This window comes from Phoxinus phoxinus (genome assembly GCF_949152265.1).
Source record: "Phoxinus phoxinus genome assembly, chromosome: 13".
Lineage (NCBI taxonomy): Eukaryota > Metazoa > Chordata > Actinopteri > Cypriniformes > Leuciscidae > Phoxinus > Phoxinus phoxinus.
Window position 1 is genome coordinate 30,807,712 of NC_136888.1, and position 24,884 is coordinate 30,832,595.

Below are 24,884 nucleotides of genomic sequence, written 5' to 3' on the forward strand. Positions count from 1 at the left end.
GCAGGAGTCACGTGACTCCCGTAATCATGAAAAGTCATTAATTATCATTTTAACTCGTCGTCTTATACGGTATTTTGGACAACCATAAATCGTGTTATTAAACTTCAAAAGGCTATGATTTCATTAAATAAATACAAGCACATTTTAAAGCCTGAACTGAATTACTTGACGCATATTATAAATATAGGCTATAGATTTTACGAGTATCAGTGTTATTATAGTTAAACACTAAAACCATCAAGACATAAATTTGGTAAACATTTATTTCAAGTAAATTCAAAATATTAACAAAATCTTTAAAAGTAGGCTATCACAGTGATACTAAAATAACACTGGGAAAATCAGTTTATTACACATGTATATACCATAGACTGTAAAAAAATATGGACGTAGTGTCCGTGACGTCACCCGTAGGTTTCTGAAGAGCATTTTTGAAGCCTAAAGTGGGCGGAGCCGGCCGTCGCCATCTTGGCCTCGCGTCACCGCTCGTCACTCCCGGATAACAGAATATGGGCAAAGAGGCGGAGCTGAGGAGCCTGGCTATCTGAAACCACGCCCACCTAGCGCGACGTTATGGAGTTAGCAGGCTTGGGAGCTAATGCTATATGCTACTCACAGTACCAAGTCTGCGACTGCACAGGGGCTCGCGCTAAAGTGACACTGACAGTTGATGATTAAAATCTGAATGGCAATTAAAAGGTCCTGTTTTTGCCCTTCGAAATATTGTAATAGTTAAAAGACATAGCTACAAGTGAGACTGTGTATCGCGATTCTGTGCAGCTAAGTTATTCTGCTTGTTGAAAATGTATTATGCAGTAACTTTACAATATTAGGCTACTCTGAGAGTGTGTGTGACCGTGATTATGTGCATACATGTCGGTCACTCTTTATTACAGTCTATGGTCCGTCAGCGCGGCATCGCTCGTCAAGTTCGTAGAGAGCTTTGTTATTCAGTCCATTTTAAATTCTGATTTTGGCCGCATCTCAATCTCAAATGGGTCAAAACATAGATATACTACCTGTGAAGTTCAAGTAACGTTAAATGCGCTAGAAATACGCGCTTATTCAAGGATGTGCATTTATTGAATGGACGGAGAAACACAGACACCTGCAGGATTTCATCTGACGGTACATAAGCATGTTATAATCTGTTCCAGAGCAACGGCACCGCAGAACGAGTGTAGCCTTTATATCTATAGACGTTTTTAAATCTGAAAACTCCAAAAAGCAACGAAATTGTCAGACATCACATCCATTAGTGCATGTTCACCGAGGAGAACGACTGCAATACAGCGCTGGCTGTTCTCTCGAACGACACTCGACGAAAAACGGCGGAATCTAAAGCCGTGGGCGAGGTAATGGGTGTATTAAATTATATGAAATAATCCCGAATAAAAGCACAAACACGGCAGAGATGGCAAGTTCAGCAGCTGGAATTTGCTGAAGTGAAGTGACCGCTAACCGGCTAGCATTTACATCAGCGGGAATACACCTGTCACTCAAAAGTGGACACACCCTTAATTTTGCAGAACTTTAAATATTAATCAACTACACGGGCGAGTTATAAAAAAATGCACCCCCCTCACAGTTGTTATGAAGGGCAAAGTTAGCTTTATAGACCAAAGCCACAGAGAGAACCAGGCTGTAAACATGTTTTGTTCTGCTGTAAAGTTGGGCATTTTAACATGCGGGAGATACAGATTTGACTCCCTTCTGCAGCCAGCCTCAAGCGGCCAGTCGATGAATTGCCGTTTAATTCACTTCCGTGTTGGTTTCAAGAGAGAGACGGGGAGGTTGCCGCTTGGTATATACACATTGTTGTGTTTAAGAGCAAGTGCAACCAGCCATGAAAAATAAATAAATTTGGCACTTGCATGCGGTTTGAGGCAGCGCTGTGTGCGCACTTTGGGATCACACACAGGAATGAAAATTCAGACCAACCTTACTTATGATTTGCATTATATAATCAGAGGTGGGTAGAGTATCCAAAAACTGTACTCAAGTAAAAGTACAAGTACTTCTAGAAATATTTACTCAAAGTAAAAGTAAAAGTAACAATCTTAATAGTTACTTGAGTAAGAGTAAAAAAGTATCCAATGAGAAAACTACTCAAGTAGTTAGTTACTAGTTACTTCGGATCATAGGCCGATATATATGATATATATATAAAACATGATATTATTTAGATATTTTTTATTTAAATGACTATTATTATCATAATTAGTATCCAATGAGAAAAGTATCCAATGAGAAAACTACTCAAGTAGCTATAGTTAGTTACTTCGGATCATAGGCCTATATATACTATGATATATATATATAAAACATGATATTATTTAGATATTTTTTATTTAAATGACTATTATTATCATAATTAGATAGGCTATCTTTGCCACAAAAACAGAAGAGACAAGCATTATTTCTGCCATCTGTAGCCCGAAAATCATTGCCTATCCTTTGGTTTGTATAATAGTAACTTATACAACTACAGTTGGATTATTAGACAATGTCGAAATATAGTGTATCTGCAGAGTTTTGCATTTAAAGGCATGTAAAGGGAAACATTGACACAGAGAAGAAAGAGTTCAAACTCTTCACATGTGCTCGCGCTGACCGCTACTGAACATCTGAACACAAACGACGATCAAACGCACATCGACGGATCTTCTTCTGTCTGTTCTCCAAAATGTAATCAAATGTATATTTCTGCAAGCATGTTTAAACTGGTCAACAGTGTCTAAGGCAGGCAAAGGCATTCGTTTTCAAGTTGAGTTCGCACGCGACTGCGCAATACACACACATTACCGCGGGATGGCGGGTGTTCATTTCATATGTGGACAATGGTAGCTTATTTATTGTATAAAGTAATGTATATATCCAAAAAAAACGGGTAATGTCATACTTTGAAGTAGTGCTATCATATCGTAATAATCTGTTTGGTTGTAAAATGTATTACCTGAATGAAATTAAATCGAATATCGTCCTGTGGAACGATATTCCACAGGATATATCGTCCTCAGCATACGAAGATAATAGAGATCTTCATCGCTGGCAAAAATTATGCATTTGCAGATTTGCGTTCACTTGACTGTACTGTAGGTCCACAGCCACTTCATCCAACGCTCTTGATGTTCTCAAATCTTCCTGTTACGACTCCGAGTCGAGTGTGAATTGAAAGCGCTTGAGACGATTCAGTGTAGGAAACTGAACAGATCATACAAACTGATTCGCGAACCGATTTAGACAGATCTGCCCACTTGTTTGATGAAGTCTTTGAACAGAATCGACTCAAAAGAGTGATTCATTTGTGAATTGAGCATCGCTCATGCCCAGAAAAAAGATACAGCGCGCTTGGAATAAACTACGCATTTAACAACACGTATTGCATTAAAATAAAGTAACGAGAGGAACATCGCTCAACGTAACGAAGTAAAAGTACCGTTTTTTTTATTAGAAATGTACTCGAGTAAAAGTAAAAAGTACCCACATTTAAATCTACTCTTAAAAGTACAATTTTCCCCAAAAAATACTCAAGTAAATGTAACGAAGTAAATGTACTTCGTTACTACCCACCTCTGTATATAATATATATATATATATAAAGCGGAAATAGTTGAGCCCCTAAAGTTTCTAAATGCGCTCCTAAATTTTTCATTCCATATATTATCTCATCCAAATGTATAGACAGTGGAGTTCACGGTCAAGGAGGAACACCTAAGCAACAGTACAGAGACTCATTAACTGAGTTTAGGAGATAAAAGTTTGGATGCTTGTTCACTGAATCATAAGGTAGTTCTGTGGGCTATAAGACACTTTGGTTTATCTTTCTCATGATATGATTTATGATGTGAATGTAAACAAAAGCTCTTCCACCACATCGTTGAGTTAAGTGATCCTGCTTTATTATAATTATCCTCAGTGAATCTACAGTTTTGAGTCAGCATGGAGGGCAATGAACGGATCCTCCTCTGTGTGGCTGATGTGGAAAGTGGCACTTCCATCAGAACCCACTGACACCCGTTTCCCTGTGCAACGGTCCCCACTCTTGTCTCCAGAGATGACATCACAGTATGTGCCCACGGGCAGGCCAGTGTCCAGCATCACGTTCAGTTCACTGGGGCATTAATCAAATCCAGTTAGTCACCATGAATCAAAATTGACAATTGTTATTCTTTTAAGCACTTTTAGAAAAAAAAAGGTTCAGTTGGGTTCTATAGAGAACCCTAGGGTTCTTAATTCCATCTTAAATAAACCATTAATGCCCCAAAAAGGTTCTATATAAAGATAAAGGTCTTGAATGTGATAAAGTATGTTCATGAATGGTTTAATTGATAAAATGTCATTAAAAATATAGCTGCAAGCAGCAAGTAATTCCTCACATCTCACATTTTTTTCAATCACCATGACCCATTAGGGGCTCTGTACATCTTTTCTCTGATGACACGTTTACTGCCTTGAGGGCGTGACTCGTCACTCGCATGACATCACAGCAATAGCGAACCACAATCATCCAATCAATTCATGTTGGACAAAATCAAGTCCCGCCCTAAATATTGCCCTTGTTCCAGAAGCCGTTTCACTCTGATATACGTCACAATAGGGAAGAAAAGACTATCACAACTCCCGTTCCATGCCAACTTTGAGTAATCATGTGCTAAATTTTTATTATTACACATTTAACATGTTAACTATTATTCGATAGGTGTTGCAAGTTACTCACCAATCATCATTGTTGATGACAATGAATCCCTTGCTGCCGCGGCTAAAGGCGATCTGATTATTACCGTTGTCCCACCAGTTGGAGAGAGGCTGGCCATTGACCACATTGCGAAAAATCACCATATTCCTGGTGTGGGGAATAGAGTAAGAGAATTGCTAGGATTTGACATTGAAATCAGGAAATGTCCAGAAAAACTAAAATTCACACCCACCTGATTTGACGCCATCTGTGCTCACATATCCACTTGTCCCCACAGGTGGAGTCTGGGTTGATGGGTACTGCCTTAGTGGATCCATTGGCATTGCTTGGAGGGCCCATCCAGTCATTCTGATCCTGTGTTTTATTTCACAAGAACATTATTTGTTCAGGTTTTACTTGTGTGGAATGAAATAATCTATTGGCTGTTAGGGGGCTAAAGGCACACCTTTAGGAAATTGCTTCTCACTACAATTATTGTGCTTTTAGCCCCAACCAGGGACGCTTCAAATATCATACGTTTAGATATTCTTCAGTTATTGAAAAACTGTTGATTTATTCCCTTGAACAAAACAAAACCATTAACAAGACCTTTGTCTTAAAATGCATTTGCTAATTTTAGTGATTATCATTTGCTACCTAAAGCTATAACATTTTGAAAATAATTAAATATTAGATCAACCTAGTCTATTTTGCGATGCTGCCCGCATTTGCTTCATGGGTCAGCCAGATTTCCACCTGCATATTAAAACGTGGATATTTAGGAAAGTGCTGTAGTGAGATTTTGTGCCATTTAGTGATTGAGTGGATTTACCCAAGTGAGCCATTAGCCCTGTTGTAAGCCATTCATTAATGTAATGTGAAGCACATGGGTTTCATCAACTATAAGACTTTAATGTAATCATTATTTTTTAAGTGCAAGCATTCACCTTTCCATTCACCAGATGTCGATCCCAACGGTAACTAGACATGACTATGGTGACACCGTATGGGTGAGCCAACATGAGTCCTGAAGCAATCTTATAAAGCCTGCAAAATACACAATGTAAAACATACCACTCACAGTAGGATTAGTCTGAGTTCTTGGAAAATACTTCAAAATATTTTACCTAGAGTCCCAAAATGTCAAAACTGAAGCTCCACCAGCACCGTGGCCTCTTTGATTATCATGATTGTCCACAAACACCATAGCTTTCTGAGAGGGCATGAAACCCCAGCCCTCTCCCCAGCTCCTAAGACAAAACACTGTTTACAACTCCTTCAATAACTCTTACAAGCCAAAAGACCCAGCTAACAGGGAATTTTCTCTGAACCTTGTCTAACGTTCTGCCAAGGCTCTCTTCCAAGTTATTACCAAATGTTAGCGTTAACAGAATGTTGATTTGAAGTTATCTAGTCTTTTATATGTGTTCTCAAAATATTAACACAAAACATTATTTCATCATATACATCATTCATGAAATGTTTTTTTTCTGAAACTTTTTAGTTGGACATTTGTATAACATTTTTTAAATGCTACTACTCGTTTCAGAATGTTCAAAGAACATTCAAGAGTAATATTCCCATAATGTTTGCAAAATGTGACATTTTCCTGACATATCACTACATATGGCCTACTACAGTAATGGTAAATATTGCTAAATAAACCCATACACGGTAATCAGGACCATGTAATGAATTGTAGATTTACTTAATGCTCAATTAGTGTTCTGGAGAACATAAAAATAGATTTTTAAAAACTGTCAGTCTAGTAACAAGTCAAACACTGAAACAGTATAACGATATATTAATATAATCGGCAAACCAGATTAGTTTTTCAATGAACTATGTAGCTATTTTTTAGCAGTTGACACCGCAACAGTTGTTAAGTGGCCCCAAATAACTATTCTCACTTGCGCTGGTATGAAAAGAGATGTAAAATTAAATTAAGACTTCTTAACTTATTAATTATTAATGTTATGATTGAGAGACATTAAAAAAAGCACCGGTATGTTGCCATGGACAACAGTGAAATATACAAAACAAAATATATGAGGTCTCAAATGCTGTGATTGACCAATCAGAAACAAATTTTCCAGATAGCATTGTTATAATAGAGGTTACTATTGCATACTTGAGATAGCTTAGCTTTTCTTTGTCCCATTTACGAATGACTGTTCCCAGTTTTGCACTGTGCTTGAACTCCGTCACTCTTCCGAGTTCAAAATATTCACTGGCTTTAATGGACTCCCCACCAAGGTCGATAACCTAAAGGGAAAAAAAATGGTTTAATGGTTTAACAACAATTTAAGTAACTCTGGTCTTGAAGAGATGGTGATACCTCTTGATAAATAAAGGGCTTGGTGCCAGGTAAAAACCAAGTGGTATTTAGGCTCTTGAGTCTGCCGTAGACGTTACGAAGGTCGCCAGGCCACATGTGCTTACAAGCATCTACTCTGAATCCAGCTACACCCATGTCGATCAGTTTGTTCATGTATTCAGCCACTTTTCCTCTAACATAGTCCTTCTCCAGGGCCAAATCCAGGAGACTCACCAAACGACAATCTCGAACCTGTCAACACAAAATGAACAAGTCAAGCACTGCAGCAAAAAAACAGCCTGTTGAACTGCTAGCAGGGGACTTGAAATCAGGGATCTATAGCGCACACAACTATAAAGCACACTGTGTCTAGTTGCAGATACAAGTGTTACTACATGGATTGAAGTCTCTGTATAAACAAATCTGAGGATTGTAATTAAAGTCAGGGATGATAATGAACCTTTAAATGAAAAGCATGCACCAACACAACAGAAATGAGTCTTTAAATATATGCAGGGTGATGAGCTTTCACCATAATGTGCTTTAATCTGACTTGAGCATGAATGATACAATTGTCTTTTGAAGAGCTGCTTTATAGCTAAATATAATTTGTTTTATAACTGATGAACTTTGCAACATTATCACTGATATTGAATCATCATTGAACTAAACTGAGCTGAATAAAGTCTTCTGTAGAGCTACTTTAGCTAAATTAAAGGTGCAGTAAGTGATTTCTGAAAAACACTGTTGAAAGTGGATCGGACTTGGCAACACACTTGTAGCCCACAGTTTTTTTGCTTTTTTTATTTATTTTCAAATATCAAATTAAAGATTTTTAAAGTCGCAATGAACTAGCAACAGATCTTTCTTCCATATTGTGAAGTACATCTGAGTGAAACAACGTATTGAAAAAGAAAACAATTTAGGGCAGGAGCTTGGTTCTATCTGTTGGTAGTTGATTGGATTGAGGCAAATCTGAATGCAAGCTTGCAGTCGATTGTAAGTAAAATGGCTGGAGAAGTCACCAGAGACATGTCTGTCATTTCACTGGAAGATCAAGTTTTGACATTTTCATTTAAAAGATCAAAGAGGTCCAAATAAATAATAATAATAAATGCACAAATTATCCGTTCACAATTAGATTAATAGCATGCATTTAGACAATAAATAGGGTGAATTTTCATATCTTGTTGACTTTGACTAATTTTAAGGTGATAATTTTCTAACCTGGAAAACATCGCTGTAGTTTTCAATGTCAGTTCTACATTTGTTATCATTGAAGTCCCATGATGAGTATGGGACAGAGGGGAAGTCCTCCTTGTTGGCGTTGAAGTATGATCCACAGCTGGAGTGATTGCCCTCTCCACCAGAGGCTCCGCACATGTGATTTATGACTGCATCCACATATATGTTCACCTGTTGGAAAGTAAAACACAGGAGATGCCGTCTACACTCTGTAAAGGAAAGCAACTACATATTTTCCAGGTTACAGGACCTTCAGAGTCACAAATACTACATGTGAATTTCTTGAAACTACATAAAAATCCACGTTAAACCAACAGAATTCCCTCAAATGTTGTCCCAACGAGGCAAACACACTTGTTTGAACAAATATTTTAAAACAATATTGCTGAACTTTTAAGGGTTTTCTGAGTACGGTATGCATTGAAGCATCAATCAATTTTGCAGTTACTATTTAAGGTTTATTATTTTTCTGACTTTTGAGTAACATTTGTTTTATCACTATTATTTAGCTATTTGTTGTGATGTTAATAGAGCTCATCTTTTTACAGTTGTTGATTGTCACCGTTCTTGCGGTTTGTGTTAAGGATCCATGTACGGTACAAACTTTTAAAACTATATCCCAGATATTTTTTTGGTAAGGTGATTGCTCCTTTAGAAACAAAGATGGCAATGTAAAACACATAATACATGTCCATAAATCTATGTGGCTACCAATGGTGTTTTGTACAGTATTGTGTGCATGACACGGTGGACCATCTATATATTAACATTTACCATTATGAACTTTGTTTCTTCGTGTGACTTTCTCTTTACCAGAAGCATTATTATGTGGTTGTCAGTATATGTTAAATGTACAAAATATATTTTAATAGCAGTGTGGCCTTGCTAGTTCAGCAGTTTTACACTTTTTCTGTGCAAATTACAGTTTTAAACTGTAAAATGTACAGGATGTTGTTCTGTAAATGTTTACATTTTTACTCTATTTTTCCATAATTATTCTGGCAACCACATCAGCCGGATTTTTTAATTTTTCCTGTAAAAAATGACAGGATTTTTACAGTAGTTTTGCAGTACCCCAACTTTGTTGCAGCGTGTGATCATGTCCTTCAGCTCTTCCTCAGTTCCTGATCTGGAGCACAAGTTGTAGCTGATTGGCTGATACCTCTGCCACCAAGGGTGCCACGGATTGGTCAGCACAATGCTCTCACTGGGGGGAGAGATCTGTAAAAACAAAGACAACTTTTTTTTTTTTACATTTTTCTAACCTTTCATAATTCATAACCTTCTGTAAACAACTCCTCTAAAAGCTAAAAGTTCATAACATCACATTTATCATACTGCTCCTTAAAAATAGTGCAGGTGCATTTATAGATTTGTAACCATACCTGAACTCCTCCGTAGCCATTTGGTGCCAGATATCTCTCACATTCTTCAGCTATATCTGCCCACCGCCACTCAAACAGATGAACAATGGAGGTCCTATTAGGTTTAGTGTTTGGGTTATGCTGGGCAAGACACAGTCCAATGAATACAGCTACAATCAGGAGCTTCATTGTGCCTTTGTGCAGAAAAAAAAGCTCAGGGTGAGTGATCTCAGTGTCATAAACACATCCAATGAATGAGTCCACATACAGAAACATCTATTGTTCACCAGACTAAACATGTAAAGTGCTGTTGCTTTTGCTGTGTAGTCCTTGCTTGCACCGACTCACAATCTAGTGTACAAGAAACCTTCAAATTGTAATACGTTGGTAATAATTGTGTACACTGAAAAGACAAAAATGTAAATAAACCATCATGTGATATCATTCCTTTCTCTCTGTGTCTCTCAACCCTGGTCCTGAAGGACCACCAACACTGCATATTTTCTTTGTCCCCCTAATCAAACACACCTGATTCAACTCGTCAGCTCATTAGAAGAAACTGGGTGTGTCAGAAAGAGGACACTTTCAAAATGTGCCGTGTTGGGGGTCCTCCAGAAACCCGGGTTGAGAAACACTGCTCTAACACACACACACACAAATACTTTTGTCCTTTCTTTGAAACTCACCTGCCGCAAAGGATGAAATTGCTATTTTTCTCCTGTTTTAAATGTCGTTCCAAAGAAACAGCACTTTGCAATATCTGCTTTTGTGTATTTTTGTGTCGCAATATTAGTAGTTCTTGTCCTTGGCTTTTCTGAAATTATGCCAAACTTCATGACAGGACTGTCATCTATAAATCTGTGTGCTGCCAATAGTGGTTTACTGTCTGTCTGTCCGAACTGGTTACTTGTTACAGTTCAGCAATGAAGTAATTTATTTATTATTAAGTATTTTATATTTTTTTAATTCATCAATTAACTTTTTACATGACTTTGTCTAGTTTAAAATTATTTGATGCAATATGTATTTGATATACGCAAATGACTAGACCTACAATGGTAAATAAATAAAATCTCGGTCAGAAACGCAGCTTTTTGTCTGTGCCTAGTGTGCCTAATTCACTTCCATTCTAATTCCAACTGTTATGTCTCTTGTGCCATTGCACACACTAGAAGAATTACCATTTAAATTTATATAAATTTTCAACAATATTATTGATCTTTCTGCATTGGCACCATTATATGAGAATTGAACTTAGCTGGAAGATGACATCACTGTTTATTCAAAAGCGGCTAAATATATAAATTAATAACTTTTTTTTCTTAAGCTGGACTATGGCAATATTTTCTTCTAGATCTGCTGTACAGCCGAAACAAACTTTGTTGCATTATTTTCCTGTTATCACTGTAAAGGTTCTTTGAAATAATCTGTATTGTAAAAAGCGCTAAATAAATAAAGGTGAGGTGACTTGAAATTAAACCAACGCGATAAATAGCAACATTAAAATTTAAATAGCCTATTAAAAGTATAGTTCACCCAAACATGAAAATTATGTCAGCATTTACTCTCCCTCAAGTTGTTACAACCCTGTATGAATTGCTTTCTTCTGCTGAACACAAAAGAAGATATTTTGAAGAATGTTGGTTACCAAACATTTGATGGACCCCATTGACTTCCATAGTATTTTTGTCTTATAGCGACTATGGAAGTCAATGGGCCTATCAACTGTTTGGTTCACAAAATTCTTCAAAATATCTTCTTTTATGTACCAAAGAGCAAGTCTTGACCCAACTATTCGTGCTATTGCAAAAACAATATAAGGACCGTATTTTCAGACAAGTGATCTACCATTTAGGCCTAGCTATATGCATCCATTTTACATTTAGCATAGTAGCCTACATTTCAGATTAAATTCAGCCAACTAAATAATTTCAGAATTTACGTGATTCTAAATGGTATTTTAAATAATACAATTCTACTGTCTTTATTTATATATATTTTAAAAACTGTGTAATACCAAACAAACAGACACATTCCTCCAAGTTCATGCGGAATCATCTCCAATCCTTGTGTTTAGCACGGAGTGCTTAGTTTGTGCGCTACTTCCGTTTCCAGTAATTTCTACGAGCAACAAAACCAGAGGCAGCAGTCGAGAGGATTCCAGAAGCGAGAGCGCGCTCGTGTCAGACTCCGTAGCGTCATTCATTCCTTCTGAATTCATATTATCTGTATTAAATCAGCATGGCGAAGTGGGGAGAAGGAGACCCTCGCTGGATCGTGGAGGAGAGAGCGGATGCCACAAACGTCAACAACTGGCACTGGTGAGACAGACAACCGGCACATTCGCACAGTTACTCAAGCCATCTTGATGCTAACATGCTAAAGAACACCCGCCTAGTTGTCGTCTGTGAATCAACCGCCTCAGGAACACTCTCGACCGAAGAAAACATAGTTCTGGCAACGGAACAGTTAGCTGCAACCGATAAAGTTCAAGTTGTTGTTATTTTTGGGGTTTATTCTGAATATCTGGATGATGCTGGGCCGTTAGCGTCGTCGCGAGTTTATTCATGCCATGCTTTCGCCGCATCTTTCATGGGACTGCTTTCTGGTCGATGTATTTCTTTAATTTGACGAAAATCTTGTTTACCGATCTATTTCTTCGGTTGTCAGCTGTTGTTTTCGGACAATTCGCTTCGGTTCTGCTCTTGCAGTGTCTCGGCAGCTTGGACATTGACTGTTACTGAGGAAGAGATGCTCTCAGACAGATTTCTTAGAGCAAGTTAAATGTTGAAGTGGGTGGTTAACGCTGGTTATGAAGGTGTATTGATGAAACAGAAATTCATTGGGGAAGCATTTAAACCATTTCTTGGTGTTTGTCAGCATCTCCATCATCCACAAGTTTAAATGGCTTTTTACTGTTGACAGCAAACCCTATAGATCCTAGTTTTTCAACCGTGATCTATTCAACAAGACAGTCACATTAAAGCTAGGTTTTGTCAACTATACTCATGGTTCCACAGTCAACCTGGAAATATCAATAATAAATATTACTATATATATTTTTTTTAAGGCCTGGAAATATTACTTTCACGTTAAATTTCATTTGAAAGGTATTGCTCGTAAAACAGTTTCCTCATTAAATGCTGGATTCAAATCTCAGGACATAATTAAGTAGTCTTGAGACTTTTGTACACTAATAATTGTAGCCTAATAGTTTAATCTATTAATTATAATGAATGATGCCTGACATGGAAACCCACATCAATGATCTGTATAGATATGATTATAAAAAATAATACATATTCTATTATTTATAATCTAAGTCTGTGTGCAGTAATCACAAACAATTGATTAAGTCATAGACAATTCTTTTTTTTCTTTTTTCTTTAGTGGGACCAGTGAAAATTTTGCCAGGGCAAGTAAAAATCTGAACCACTGACCAGTAGAGAAAAATCCTTAGCATTCAGCCCTCCAAAAAAAAAAGGGAGTAATATCACAGTGGATGTGCTTTGTGTTACTAGGACGGAGAGGGACGCCACAAACTGGTCATCGGAGAAGCTGAAGGAGCTGCTCATGGGATTGTGGGTGGAGAATGAAGAAGGCAAGTGTGAGATCACAGAGGTCAGCAAGGTGGAGGGAGAAGCATCCATCAATAATCGCAAAGGGAAGCTGATATTCTTCTACGAGTGGAATCTGAAGGCCACCTGGACAGGTGAGGAAATATGTGTGGAATAACTGTGGATCAGCTATTGCTAACTTAAGTCTGCTCCCACCAAGAACAACATGGAAAAGGACTTCAATGCAAAATACAAGGCGTCAAATTATTATAATAACCCAAATATATATATATATATACTGTATATATTTTTCTTTTTTTAAATGCATTTAAGTGGAGTGTCTGCTCTGTAAACAGCGGGAATACCAATAACACACATCCTGAAACTGAAAACGGATATCTTATTTCCAGTTAGTTTCACTGGGCAAAGAAAGAAAAATCCACCTAGATAATAATTCATTTTTGTATAATAATAATAATAAATTTTATTAGTAACGCACTTTATATTTAAGAAAAATCCCAAAGTGCTAAGCTAATCTAAATAGATCTAGAGGAAGGAATGCATTTTATTTGCTCTTGGTGTGAATAGGCCTTAAAGATGAATATGACCTAGAGAAATTTTAAGTAAATGTCTAATTGAAGCAGTTATTTAGTTTACTTGGCTTTAATATTCATGTACATGATTTGGGCTGTCTGTTTGTACAGGGACATCACAGTCAGGCATACAATACAAGGGGAACATTGAAGTTCCAAACCTTTCGGATGAAAATGACATGGACGACCTTGATGTAAGTTAACTCATTCACGTAGCATTTTATATATACTGTAGCATCACCAACCTGAAGGTTTTACTGAAGACTACAATAGCAGTGTATTGAAAACATGGTCAATTTATTTAAAGGGGCTATATGTAAGAATTATCATGTATTACTCGCTTTTTTTATTGCCAATGTGTGAACAGCTTGTAACAAAACAAGGTTGTCTATGAAAGCCTGTCGTGTAGACTGATTTTTATTTGAAGGATTTGGGACGTTTTTGCTGGGAAAATCAAAAGGATGTGCCGTTAACGCGCACTTCAAGAGCCTCTCGTCTGTTCATTGACACATGAACAAATGCTTATACAATGTTCAGGTTAATGCCAAAAGAGCCATTCTGTACTGTAATGTCAATGTGTCTAGCAAAGAAAAGGGTTTAATTCAAACTATAGTGTCAGATAGTCAGATTTACTGTATAGTCTATAGTCTCAAACGTACTTTATAATCAAACAGTGTAATTTTAATTACCTCATCTGTCGACATGATGTTGGTGAGTCGCAGAGCTGGTGCAAACATATCCACATCTCTATGATCAGATGCTTTCTTAAAGCTGAAGTTGGCAAGATTTTTTTTTATCAAATTCACTGAAACCGACACTATGCTCCGACAGAACAACATAAATCAGCCGGTTTTAGAAAAAAATCCACGCTTCTACCTCCTGTTAGAAACTGTTATTTGTTTTTGTAAAAATCCACCGCTCCCTGTTCTTCATGTCCAATCAGCGCAGGGCTGTGTGAGATCTAACTGTCAATCACAGTTTGTGCACACGCCACAGATCCCCCCTGGCGCACGTTACAATATCACATGCACACGCCTGAAAGCGCACAGCACATTTATCTAAATGTTGCTCTCTGTATCGTGGACGGTGTCAGGATGCTCGATAAAATTATATCGCTGCAAAGATATTTCTTTTTTACTTCTAAGCGAAGAACGAAAAAGAACATCGTTGTGAGTAGTATTCACATTCAGTCTTGTACGTTACGTGTGCAGGGATGTGAACACAAGCAATAAGTTGCTGGCTGCAGTTCACTTAACGGCCACCAATGTCGCTAATAACAAGGGTTTGTGGATTCTACATATAGCCCCTTTAAACACTGTGCATTCGAGAATCTAAAGCAGTGGTTTTCAATTAAGCGGACGGAGCCCAATAAGGGGCTTTAGCAAACTTCCAGAGGGGTCTCAAGAAAGATGGCTTAAAATTATTTAAAATCAGGATATTTCTTACTTTAATTCATTTGTTTTTCTTAAAGAACCAGTTTTTCCATTCCCTTGGATGACCTGGATATATGAGGAAGCCTCATTTTAAAAGTCTGAATTCTAGACCTGGAAATGTCATGTAAATAGAATCTCCATGAGCACTTTTATAATGAATGTACATTTTCTAGTTAAAGGGTTAGTTCACCCAAAAATGTAAACTCTGTCAGTAATTAATTACTCACCCTCATGTTGTTCCAACCCCGTAAGACTTTCGTTCATCTTCGGAACACAAATTATGATATTTTTTATGAAATTTGAGAGCCGGATCACTCATTCATAGGCTTCAAGGCAAAAAGTATTTGCACAAAAAAATATTCTCGTTGCTTGATAAACTTAAGGTTGAGCCACTGTAGTCACTTGGACTATTTTAACAATGTCTTTACTAACTTGCTATGCCGGCAAGTTTCAATTACAATAGAAGCCTATGGAGGAGTGATCCAGCTCTCAGATGTAATCAAAAATATCATAATTTGTGTTCCGAAGATGAACGAAAGTCTTACGGGGTTGGAACAACATGAGAGTGAGTAATTACTGACAGAATGTTCATTTTTGGGTGAACTAATCCTTTAAGCAAAGCTCCAAAGTATTAGAAATTGAGTAAAAATATTTTTGAAAAATCCTTATCCTTAATCCTTAGTAAATCACAAACAACTGGAAAAGTCATGGGGCCTTCGAAAATTCTTGTGGACAGTGGGGGGCCTTGGAGTCAAAAAGGTTAAGAACCACTGATCTAAAGTATCTGGCAAAAAAGTATACATTTTTTGTTATTAGGGCTGCTCGATTATTGCAAAAATCATGATTATTTAACACAATTATTGGTGGGTGATATTATCAAAGTCGTATTTCATGAAAGTATTTCATTTGTGGATTTAATTTTAGATATCAGTGGAATTTCACAATTATTCAGTAAAAACTAATACTGGGTTAACTAATGTAAGTAAAAGTTCCTTAACTGTTACAGAAGACAAGTAACAGGCAGCAATATAATAAGAAAAGAAAAAAAAAACGAATTACAAACAAAACCGATTAATAAATATAACAGAACAAAAATATTAATTAAATAAAGTGCTTTAGGTTTTTCTGAAAGATGTACAACAGTGGTATTCAGCTAAATAATAACCTGCAGAAATTAAATAATCAAATGTAAAATGACACTGCTGTATACATTAAATATAGACTCAGTGTTTCCCCTAACATTCTTTTGAATATGAATAGAAAGCAGTTCAGTACACTTTAAATCAAATCGCGATATAAGCTAGTGTGTGAATATTAAACCTCAAAGACTATTTAAAAACAAATCCTGCATTTTCTGTGTGAATGAATGGTGCAGCTGACGCGCAGTTTCATTTACCACTCACACACACACTGAAGCACTTTTGATGCTCGCGCTGTTATTTGTTTATATGAGGAGGACACGAATACATGAACATCCTCTGTAGACTCTAGATCCGCTCTGACAGTAACTTCGTGAGCATTTAACCGCTTCATTTGAGAAAAACTATCATGTCATAAACACAGAAACTCAAAGGTCTTCCCGGCAACCCGGCAAAATAAATGTTTGGTTTAACTTGACATAAAAATTTTACATTTTATCAAAACTTTATTTTTTTAAGGAATAATACATTTGTCTTCCATGTTTTAATTTTACAGTAAAGCTCATTGTGCAGCATGTTATTTGACAAAAATTTTGTTTAATTTCATATGATTCAAATAAATTACATTTAGTGTTTTATGTCTGCATTTGATTACCAGAAAAACAAAAACACAGAATTAGTGTGAATTTTTTTTATTGTTTTATTTTTAAAATCTTGTATAAGTTTAATGATACATGATTTCAATTAATTAGACATGCTTTTTGATTACTAAAAATTGTACACCACGTATCCCTAGCTAGCAGTTTTGGGGGGTCTGAAAAATATCCTAGGGGAAACACTGCAGACTAATCCTTATTACAACTACACAAATTATTCAATCAAGAGCAGTGAGTGATTTTATTTTTATCTTTTGTTGTCTGATTAACAATGACAGACTGCAGCAGATTTATTAAAACGGAAAGCTGCAGTGGTCCAATAATCGTTTTACACCAATTACCTTGTTTTCATAATCATTGGAGCCGAAATCAAAAGTAAATTACGATTAATCGCACAGCCCTAGTTGTTATTGGATGTGAATAACTAAATAGCCATGCTGAGTATATATAGATTGTGTAAGTGATGATAATGAGTGTTTTTTTCGGGATCGCACACAGGTCAGTGTGAGTCTTTGTAAAGATGAGCCTGAGACGGCGCTGCTTTCTCTGATGAGGAGGGAGGGAGCCGATAAAATTCGCACGGCACTGGCCGGCTATGTGGGCTTCCTCAAAACAGGTACGTCTCACTGAGATGGCATTCCTGTGGCAGTGTTGTCTGTTGGGTGTGGATTGCTATAATCTGTTATTATCTGTTGTAGAGTTCACACAGGGCATGATCCTGCCCACAGCCAATGGTGTGACGAAACAAACAGCCCAGGCAACAACTAAGACGAGCAAAACTCAGGTGAGCCTTAAAGTGTCTTGGTTTTCTTCAATATAGCTTACAGTCTGAAATCATTATGAATTATTGTGGATGTCAAGTAACCAGAACTAGTCAATAAGGAAGATTATGCAGACACTTAATGTATTGATCTGCAAGTAAGAAAACATTATTACCAAAACCTGTTATTCACTGATAATTCACATGTGTGAACCAGTGAAAATAACAAAATATACCAATTAGTATATAAAAATGTGGAAACAAATATAAATGTGTTGACAAATATAAATATACAAAATAAAATATAGGGCAAAATATGTTAACAGTTTAGGACGAACATACTAGTTTCACATCACTTGAAACTGCAATGGCAGTGGGGAAGATGCATGGGCATTAATTTGCTTTATTTTAACGTTGTGTTTAGTTTGTACCTAAAATCTTCCCCGTTCAAATGGCGATACACAAATGTGATCATGTTCACATTCAAGCATTTCATACAATGGATTTAAACAACTCACCCTTTTACCGCAGATCAAAACAACTGACAGTCGTGACATACATATGACTTTCATTTACAATTGCCATTCACGAATTAATCGTTCAGTGCGATTCGCGAACCGATTTAACAGATTAAAAAGAATCAGCTTGTTTACGAATCGGACACTGCTAACGTTTCTCAGAGTGAGTGACAAGTTCTTCAGCTCAGAATACAGAGGAACGAGGAGGTATGATATTATCAATGCAGTAAAGTACAAGTACAGATACTCAAAATGTATAATGCCGGAACTTTTCTCTGATCTCTTTTCATGACTTAAATATTTTTCTAATAACTCTTTTCATGATTATTATTATTAGTAAATGTAATTTTTGGTGGCTTTATGAAGTCAGCTTTAATTTTGAACATTAAATCTATTGTTTTATCATAAAAAAATAAAAATTATATAAATGCCATTTGTTTTGATATGTAATGCAATTTAAATGTATTTTAAGACATTTATACACACTCAAGTGTCCAGATATATTTTATTGCCATTGTTTTTTGATAAATCATCATGTTAGCTATATGATGTAATGAATGCTAAAAATACTAATGAAGCTGCACTACACATGACCGTGTGCTTGAGAGTGAAAGGAATTGTATTTAAAAAAAATCTATTTTCAAATTCATATTCTTTCTTTATCCTGATTCAATCCAATCAAGCCTACAATAATGATTTATGATGACAAGCCCTGGCTACTAGATATCATGGGTGGCTTGTATCTACAATAAATAGTGTTGTTGTAGATACTCTCTGCTGTATACTGTATATTCACAGTTTGTGAACATAAAATATTAAATGCAATTAGAAAATTTATTTAAAAAAAAAGTTAAATACAGTTGATCATGTGTGTATTTAATAATGTGTAAAGTTGTAATTTTGTTATGCTTACATCTGTTGCTATTTGAAATGGTTACTAACTATAATGTGATTTTTGATTAATTGTTTTAAAACCAGTTATGGTCAGTTTGAAAGATCATAATTAATTATAATAATAGCATATGGTACCCACAAAAGTGTATTGTCTTTTTTTAATTCACAGATAACAAGTGAGATTTCAATTACATTTTGACCACTGAACTAGAAAATGCCCCTGGTTTCTTTTTCAGAAATCTGCTCACCTTAATATATGTTGTTTTTTTTACTACCAGTGGGGCTCAATGTAGCTTGACAGATCTGCTCCGATGTGGCAATCAAATGCAACCGTAGTGATTCCTCAAACTATTTGATTCATCCATATAGCAAACACCAAAGCATAACTGACGTAAAAGCAGCTGAATGAGCTTAATTCATCAGATCCATTTGCTCAACTCATCGTTTGTGTGTAATTGTATTTTTAGATTGGCTCGTGTAGCGCTGCTCCTCCTCCTTCCAACACAGGGGTAAAAATCCCCACCTGCAAGTTTTCGTTAAAGGACACTTTCCTCACCTCACCGGAAGAGCTTTACAGGGTGTTTCTCAATCAGGAGGTGAGTCTTCTGCCGCCACCACAGTTGCATCTCCACTATAGTGATTATTGAATGCACTGAGCTCTTCTCATTAGTGATTACATTTGTTTAAGAATGCCAAATGGTGTGTTACAGATGGTTCAGGCTTTCACACGCAGTGGTGCCATGGTTGAGGGTGAAAAAGGTGGGAAGTTTCGCCTGTTGGACGGAAACGTGAACGGAGAGTTCCAGGAACTGGTGAGACTTCAGTTTCCAATTACAAAGCACGATGACAGCTCAGCTAAAAGTACATTCTCTGATGATTGACTGTGATGGTTGATTTATGATTTGGTTTCTGAAAACATGTACTGTGGGTTTAACAGGTACCTGAGCAGAAGATAGTCATGAAATGGAGGTACAATACATGGCCTTGTGGTAAGTTAAACCAGCTTTGTTCACACTGCAGACAATAGACTGTCCACACACTGGCATTTTGTAAGTTATGAAATCAGATACATTTGTTTAGACGGTGTATTCAGTATCTGGCATATCTACATTGGTTGCTACAGTAGCAATGTAAGCGTCGGCTGCTAAGAGACTTTCCCATACAGAAACTGAGTTATTAGTGTGGAGAGAATAGACTGAATGTCACATACACTACATTTAAAAGTTTGGGGTCAGTAAGTTTTCAACTGTTTTTATGTATTCCAAAGGATGAGATTGATACGGTAAAACCGAAGCCATTGTTACTGTTGGTATCACATGCTGAGAAAGAGCTAAAATTCTGATATGCTAGCAGCCATTTGGTTTCTGACCAATCACAACAGACTGTGCCATTTGACTAATCAGAGCAGAGTAGACCAATCACAACAGACTCCCATTTGACTAATCAGAGCAGAGTAGACCAATCACAACAGACTGGGCCATTTAACCAATCAGAGCAGACCAATCAGAACAGACTGGGCCATTTAACCAATCAGAGCAGACTGGGCCATTTGACCAATCACAACAGACTGGGCCATTTAACCAATCAGAGCAGAGGAGGCTTTTGGAAAGAGGAGTTTAGAGAGACCGAATCCTTTATCGAACCGTATCAAACTGTTTTCAACATTGATCATTGTGTTTCTTGAGCACCAAATCAGCATATTAGAATTATTTCTGAAAGAACATGTGACACTGAAGACTGGAATGATGAAAATTCAGCTTTGCTACTATTTTTAAATTGTAATATTTCTCAATATTACTGTATTTTTGATCAAATAAATGCTGCTTTGGTGAGCAGAATAGACTTCTACCGTACCGAGCCCAAACTTTTGACAGGTAGTATAGTTCACTATATGACAGAAAAAGAAATTCTTACCATGTATAATGTGGTTTAAGTCTGAAATTCCATCGTTTTTTTTTTTTTATACAAGTCACATTATAAATATCATATTTACCGGCTCTCTCGTTTACCGTGTGCCAGTTAACTTTTTGAGAAACGTCATGGTTCACCTTCGCTGTCTGTCCTTTTCATTTCAGAGCACTATGCAACGGTGACGTTGACTTTCACAGACAAGGGTAATGAGACTGAGTTAAAGATTGAGTGTCGGGCAGTTCCTGAGAGTGAAGAGGAACGAACACGAGATGGCTGGCAGAGGTACTACTGCCATGCTATTAAACAGACATTTGGCTACGGCGCACGACTCTGCTGAGGCCAGGATGTAGCAGCCGCTCTTTTTGGCTCTTTTCTTTGTTTTAATTTTTCATTTCGCTCCACCTACAAATAAGAGAAGGACCGAAACGTGACTCTACTGAACAGCAGGCATCCCATTGTTCCATTATCACGATTCTTTATTTGGATGATTTTATTGTTTACGGTAAAAATAAAGAAAAAGATTGAAAAGTCCGAACTGAACGAGATAAAAAGAGTGCTAAAGGGGAGACTTGGGTCATATGGAATATCTGTGTATGTGTGTAATATAAAATACTTGTTTTAGCATGGTAACTCTGATGGCACTTCTGTCCTGTTCTGTCAAGGGTCACAGGGTTGAATGGTGCCTTTTATGCACTGGGCGGCTTTTGTCAGAGTTATTAAAAATTGGATCTTCATGATGGTTTGGATAAGGAAAAATAAAGATATATATCAGACCACTTCATGTTTTTTTTTTCTGATTGCAACGGAATTGTTCATGTACATGTTTTTTGTCATTTCATCTAATAGTATTATGAACATGTGGTTTTTACTCCATTTATATTCACCGAGGGGAAAAAACAAGCTGCGGAAAGCCTGTTTCTTTTGTCAAACAAAATATATTAAAAAGAAAGTCTTGTAAAATGCTGGTTATTTTTTAGATCACTGCTTTTCTGTTTGCTTTGTATTACTGAAAGTACTGTATTTCAACTTTTTATAGGGTTTTAGCTGCTGTTGTTTCAAATGCTTGAAAAGGAAAACAAACCAATTCAAAGCCCCCAGTAACGGAAAAATTTGATATATTGCCTCAAATTATGATCCAGAAAAAGGTTTATAGCCTATTGACTTATTTATTTTCTTGTATATTTTCTCCTCCACACTTTTGTGACCATACAAAGAACATCATTTACTTAAAATAAAAGTACATTTGAAACATTATCCTCAGATATTTTATTCAGCCATTATTTTGCAATAATATTTGTAATAGATTCTTGGTTATTTTAAACTTCTTTTTTTTTTTTTTTTACTACATGTTGTCTCTTGTCAATCACAGTAGTTAGGTTTAAGAGTAGAAATGCATATTTATACAATATTGTGTAATATCGCCATCTTAAAATATACTTTATAGAATATTATTCACTATAAAATACAATTAACCTTGTCATACAATATGCCACTTAAAGAACCCTGCAACCTACTGTAGATAATTAATGGTTAACAAAACCAGTGACTTGCATTTAAAGATGGTAGAAAAAGAAAATAATAAATATTTACCTTGATCTATGAATATTGTAACACATAAGTCACAGCTTAGAGAATCATGTTAGATTATAAACATAAGACAGGTCAAACTACAGTTTTAATTGTGAATCCAACTGAAGAAAAAAAAGCTGCTCACTATCACAAAATCTCTTATTATATAATAAACAAATGATTTTCTTCCCTATTGGAATTTAAAACTCCCTGGAAAACTTGAAATAAGAATGAAAACAAAAGAATATATAATTCATTTCATGGTCATAATACCACAACAGAGCAATTTCACAAATTAAAAATTCAATATTTATGTCAGATGCTAAGAATAACTAACACCTTGTTGGGTCTTCAAAAATAATACTGCAGTTTTCAGTGAGAGATAGTTGCGTCTTGCGAAACTTAAATAAAAATAAAATGAAAAAATTAAACACTGGATTGATATAGTTATAAACATGAACTTATCAGTATAAATCTCACCTTTTCAGAAGCCTGGTCAAGGTGAATGAGTTTCCAAGCAGATGAACAGCTCAGACTCCTGATAAAGAAACACACCAAGAAAGATTCTCCCATTCAAAATACAAACATCTCTCATCAAAATTCTTAACATTGTTTCAGTAAAATGTCACTTACACTGGATGAATCACTGTTGATGACCAGATCATCGGTGGCTTTTTGGGGTGGCTCCTCCCTCTCAGGTGACCTGGCTTTAATAGACACACGTTGCCACCGTTTCCTAAAGAAAGATCATTTCGTTACAATGGGTGCATCCACATACTTCCCTACTATATAGTAGGCGAAAAACAGTATGTCCAAAAAGAAGTGCGTCTTAATTCAAAGTACTCATAAAAGAGTAGGCAAAAAGAACCCAGATGACCTAATTCTTCCTAATGGACACGTATGATGAGGCCACGAGAGAGGATTTATGAATGGAAGTGAAGCAAAGTAACGGTCACATGATTAAGGGCACATGCTGAATGTAGTACATTCATACTACACACATTCATACTATATATAACATATTTTTTAGCAGTCGTGGTTATTCAAAATAAGTACCTACTCAAGAGAGTATGCGATTTCGGTTGCTTGTATGGACAATGGCAGGTGTGCCCAATCCTGTTCCTGGAGATCCTGCAGAGTTCAGATCTAACCCTGCTGTCTGTAATTATCAAGTGCTCCTAAAGATCTTAGTTTTGAGTTGGATCGGGGTTGAAGCTGAACTTTGCAGGAAGGTAGATCTCCAGGAACATGATTGGGCAGCCCTGGACTATCGGATCTGCTTTCATTTATTTAATATTTTAATAAATTATACTGTACCTGTGTGACTGCCATTTGCCCTTAGTTTTGCACTCCGATGTTGACGCAGTGGAGGCTTGATCTGCCAAATCCTTCAGGAAGTCAAACAACCTCTCTGAATGGATGCACTGTTTCCTACAAAGATGATCCAAGTATGATAAAAGAACAGAAACAGATGGACACACATACTCGCATAACAGTGGACAAGGAACGGTTATTTAAGACAGGAGGATGCCTATTATGAACCTCACATGTGATTGTTGGACATCACTCTGCTCTTCCTGGATTGGGTTATTTTACAGGTCATGCTGAGAAGAGATCTGAGGAACATTTCTAAAGCTTTAGCTAAATGTGCAGTTATGGACCATAACAGCAATATGAATGACTTGTGATGGATGGATGGATATTTTACATGAAGAAAATGCAGCCTAAAAATAAATAAATAGGCCCCAAAATAAATAAATAAAAACAGATTTAATATTTTATATAAAGAGAATGAGCTCTATTTTAGGTTCATTGCCATTAACAAAAAAAAAAAAAAAAATCATAAAACTAGATAGTAGTAGATTTTATCTAAGGTGGCATTTGGACAAAAAAAATATTGGGAACCACTAAACTAAGTAATGTGGTCTTAGAACGCTATTTCATTGTTTTTAGCCAATCACAACGTTCTATATTTATGAACTAAGGAATCGTTCGAACAAAACATTCGAAGTGTCAGAGTGGAGGAATCGACTCTTTTGGATAAATGCTTCAAACGGTTAAACTGGCAACAAATGATTCCCCATCAGCATTCAACATTTAGAGCTTAAATGATACATATGATGACTGGTACAGCTGCTGCGATTCGCCCAACATCTGTATCCTTTTGCATTATTTTCTTGATGCGTCCCTGGCCAAGAGGAAAACAGGAGGATGAGATGTTCAGTGACGCTCATCTGAGCAGCAGAGTTT

At 36.5% G+C, this 24,884-nt stretch overlaps 3 protein-coding genes across 9 annotated transcripts in view; 1 reads left to right on the forward strand and 2 right to left on the reverse strand.

Annotated features, from left to right (window-relative positions):
- Positions 1-3,596: 3,596 nt before the first annotated feature.
- amy2al1 (amylase alpha 2A-like 1) lies at positions 3,597-11,914 on the reverse strand. Of its 6 annotated transcripts, none has more exons than XM_079633604.1 (11): positions 9,953-10,077; positions 9,626-9,798; positions 9,315-9,461; positions 8,223-8,411; positions 7,017-7,247; positions 6,810-6,943; positions 5,806-5,928; positions 5,626-5,725; positions 4,932-5,053; positions 4,721-4,846; positions 3,597-4,114 (listed from the first exon to the last, which is right to left on the reverse strand). In XM_079633604.1, exons 1-11 carry the CDS (start codon positions 10,047-10,049, stop codon positions 3,925-3,927), a joined length of 1,632 nt encoding a protein of 543 aa, XP_079489730.1. In that variant the 5' UTR covers positions 10,050-10,077; the 3' UTR covers positions 3,597-3,924. The 6 variants fall into 6 exon arrangements, with proteins under 6 accessions (XP_079489730.1, XP_079489732.1, XP_079489735.1 ...); XM_079633606.1 differs by lacking the exon at positions 9,953-10,077 and adding an exon at positions 11,622-11,914 and having other exon boundaries at positions 3,603-4,114; XM_079633609.1 differs by lacking the exon at positions 9,953-10,077 and adding an exon at positions 11,374-11,458 and having other exon boundaries at positions 3,603-4,114.
- ahsa1b (AHA1, activator of heat shock protein ATPase homolog 1b) lies at positions 11,752-21,838 on the forward strand. Of its 2 annotated transcripts, XM_079633611.1 has the most exons (10): positions 11,752-11,925; positions 12,995-13,019; positions 13,126-13,316; positions 13,866-13,948; positions 17,481-17,598; positions 17,681-17,766; positions 19,622-19,750; positions 19,865-19,966; positions 20,092-20,143; positions 21,230-21,838. In XM_079633611.1, exons 1-10 carry the CDS (start codon positions 11,898-11,900, stop codon positions 21,400-21,402), a joined length of 987 nt encoding a protein of 328 aa, XP_079489737.1. In that variant the 5' UTR covers positions 11,752-11,897; the 3' UTR covers positions 21,403-21,838. The 2 variants fall into 2 exon arrangements, with proteins under 2 accessions (XP_079489737.1, XP_079489736.1); XM_079633610.1 differs by lacking the exon at positions 12,995-13,019 and having other exon boundaries at positions 11,787-11,925.
- A 378-nt stretch (positions 21,839-22,216) lies between these two features.
- LOC307009677 (dr1-associated corepressor) overlaps positions 22,217-24,884 on the reverse strand; it is a 2,861-nt gene continuing 193 nt past the window's right edge. The window contains exons 2-7 of the mRNA XM_079633612.1: positions 24,750-24,822; positions 24,182-24,275; positions 23,952-24,065; positions 23,268-23,370; positions 23,115-23,172; positions 22,217-23,035 (exon numbers count right to left, since the gene is read on the reverse strand). Coding sequence (XP_079489738.1) covers positions 23,131-23,172; positions 23,268-23,370; positions 23,952-24,065; positions 24,182-24,275; positions 24,750-24,822 — 426 coding nt within the window. The 3' untranslated portion in view covers positions 22,217-23,035; positions 23,115-23,130. The remainder of the gene's footprint in view (positions 23,036-23,114; positions 23,173-23,267; positions 23,371-23,951; positions 24,066-24,181; positions 24,276-24,749; positions 24,823-24,884) is intronic.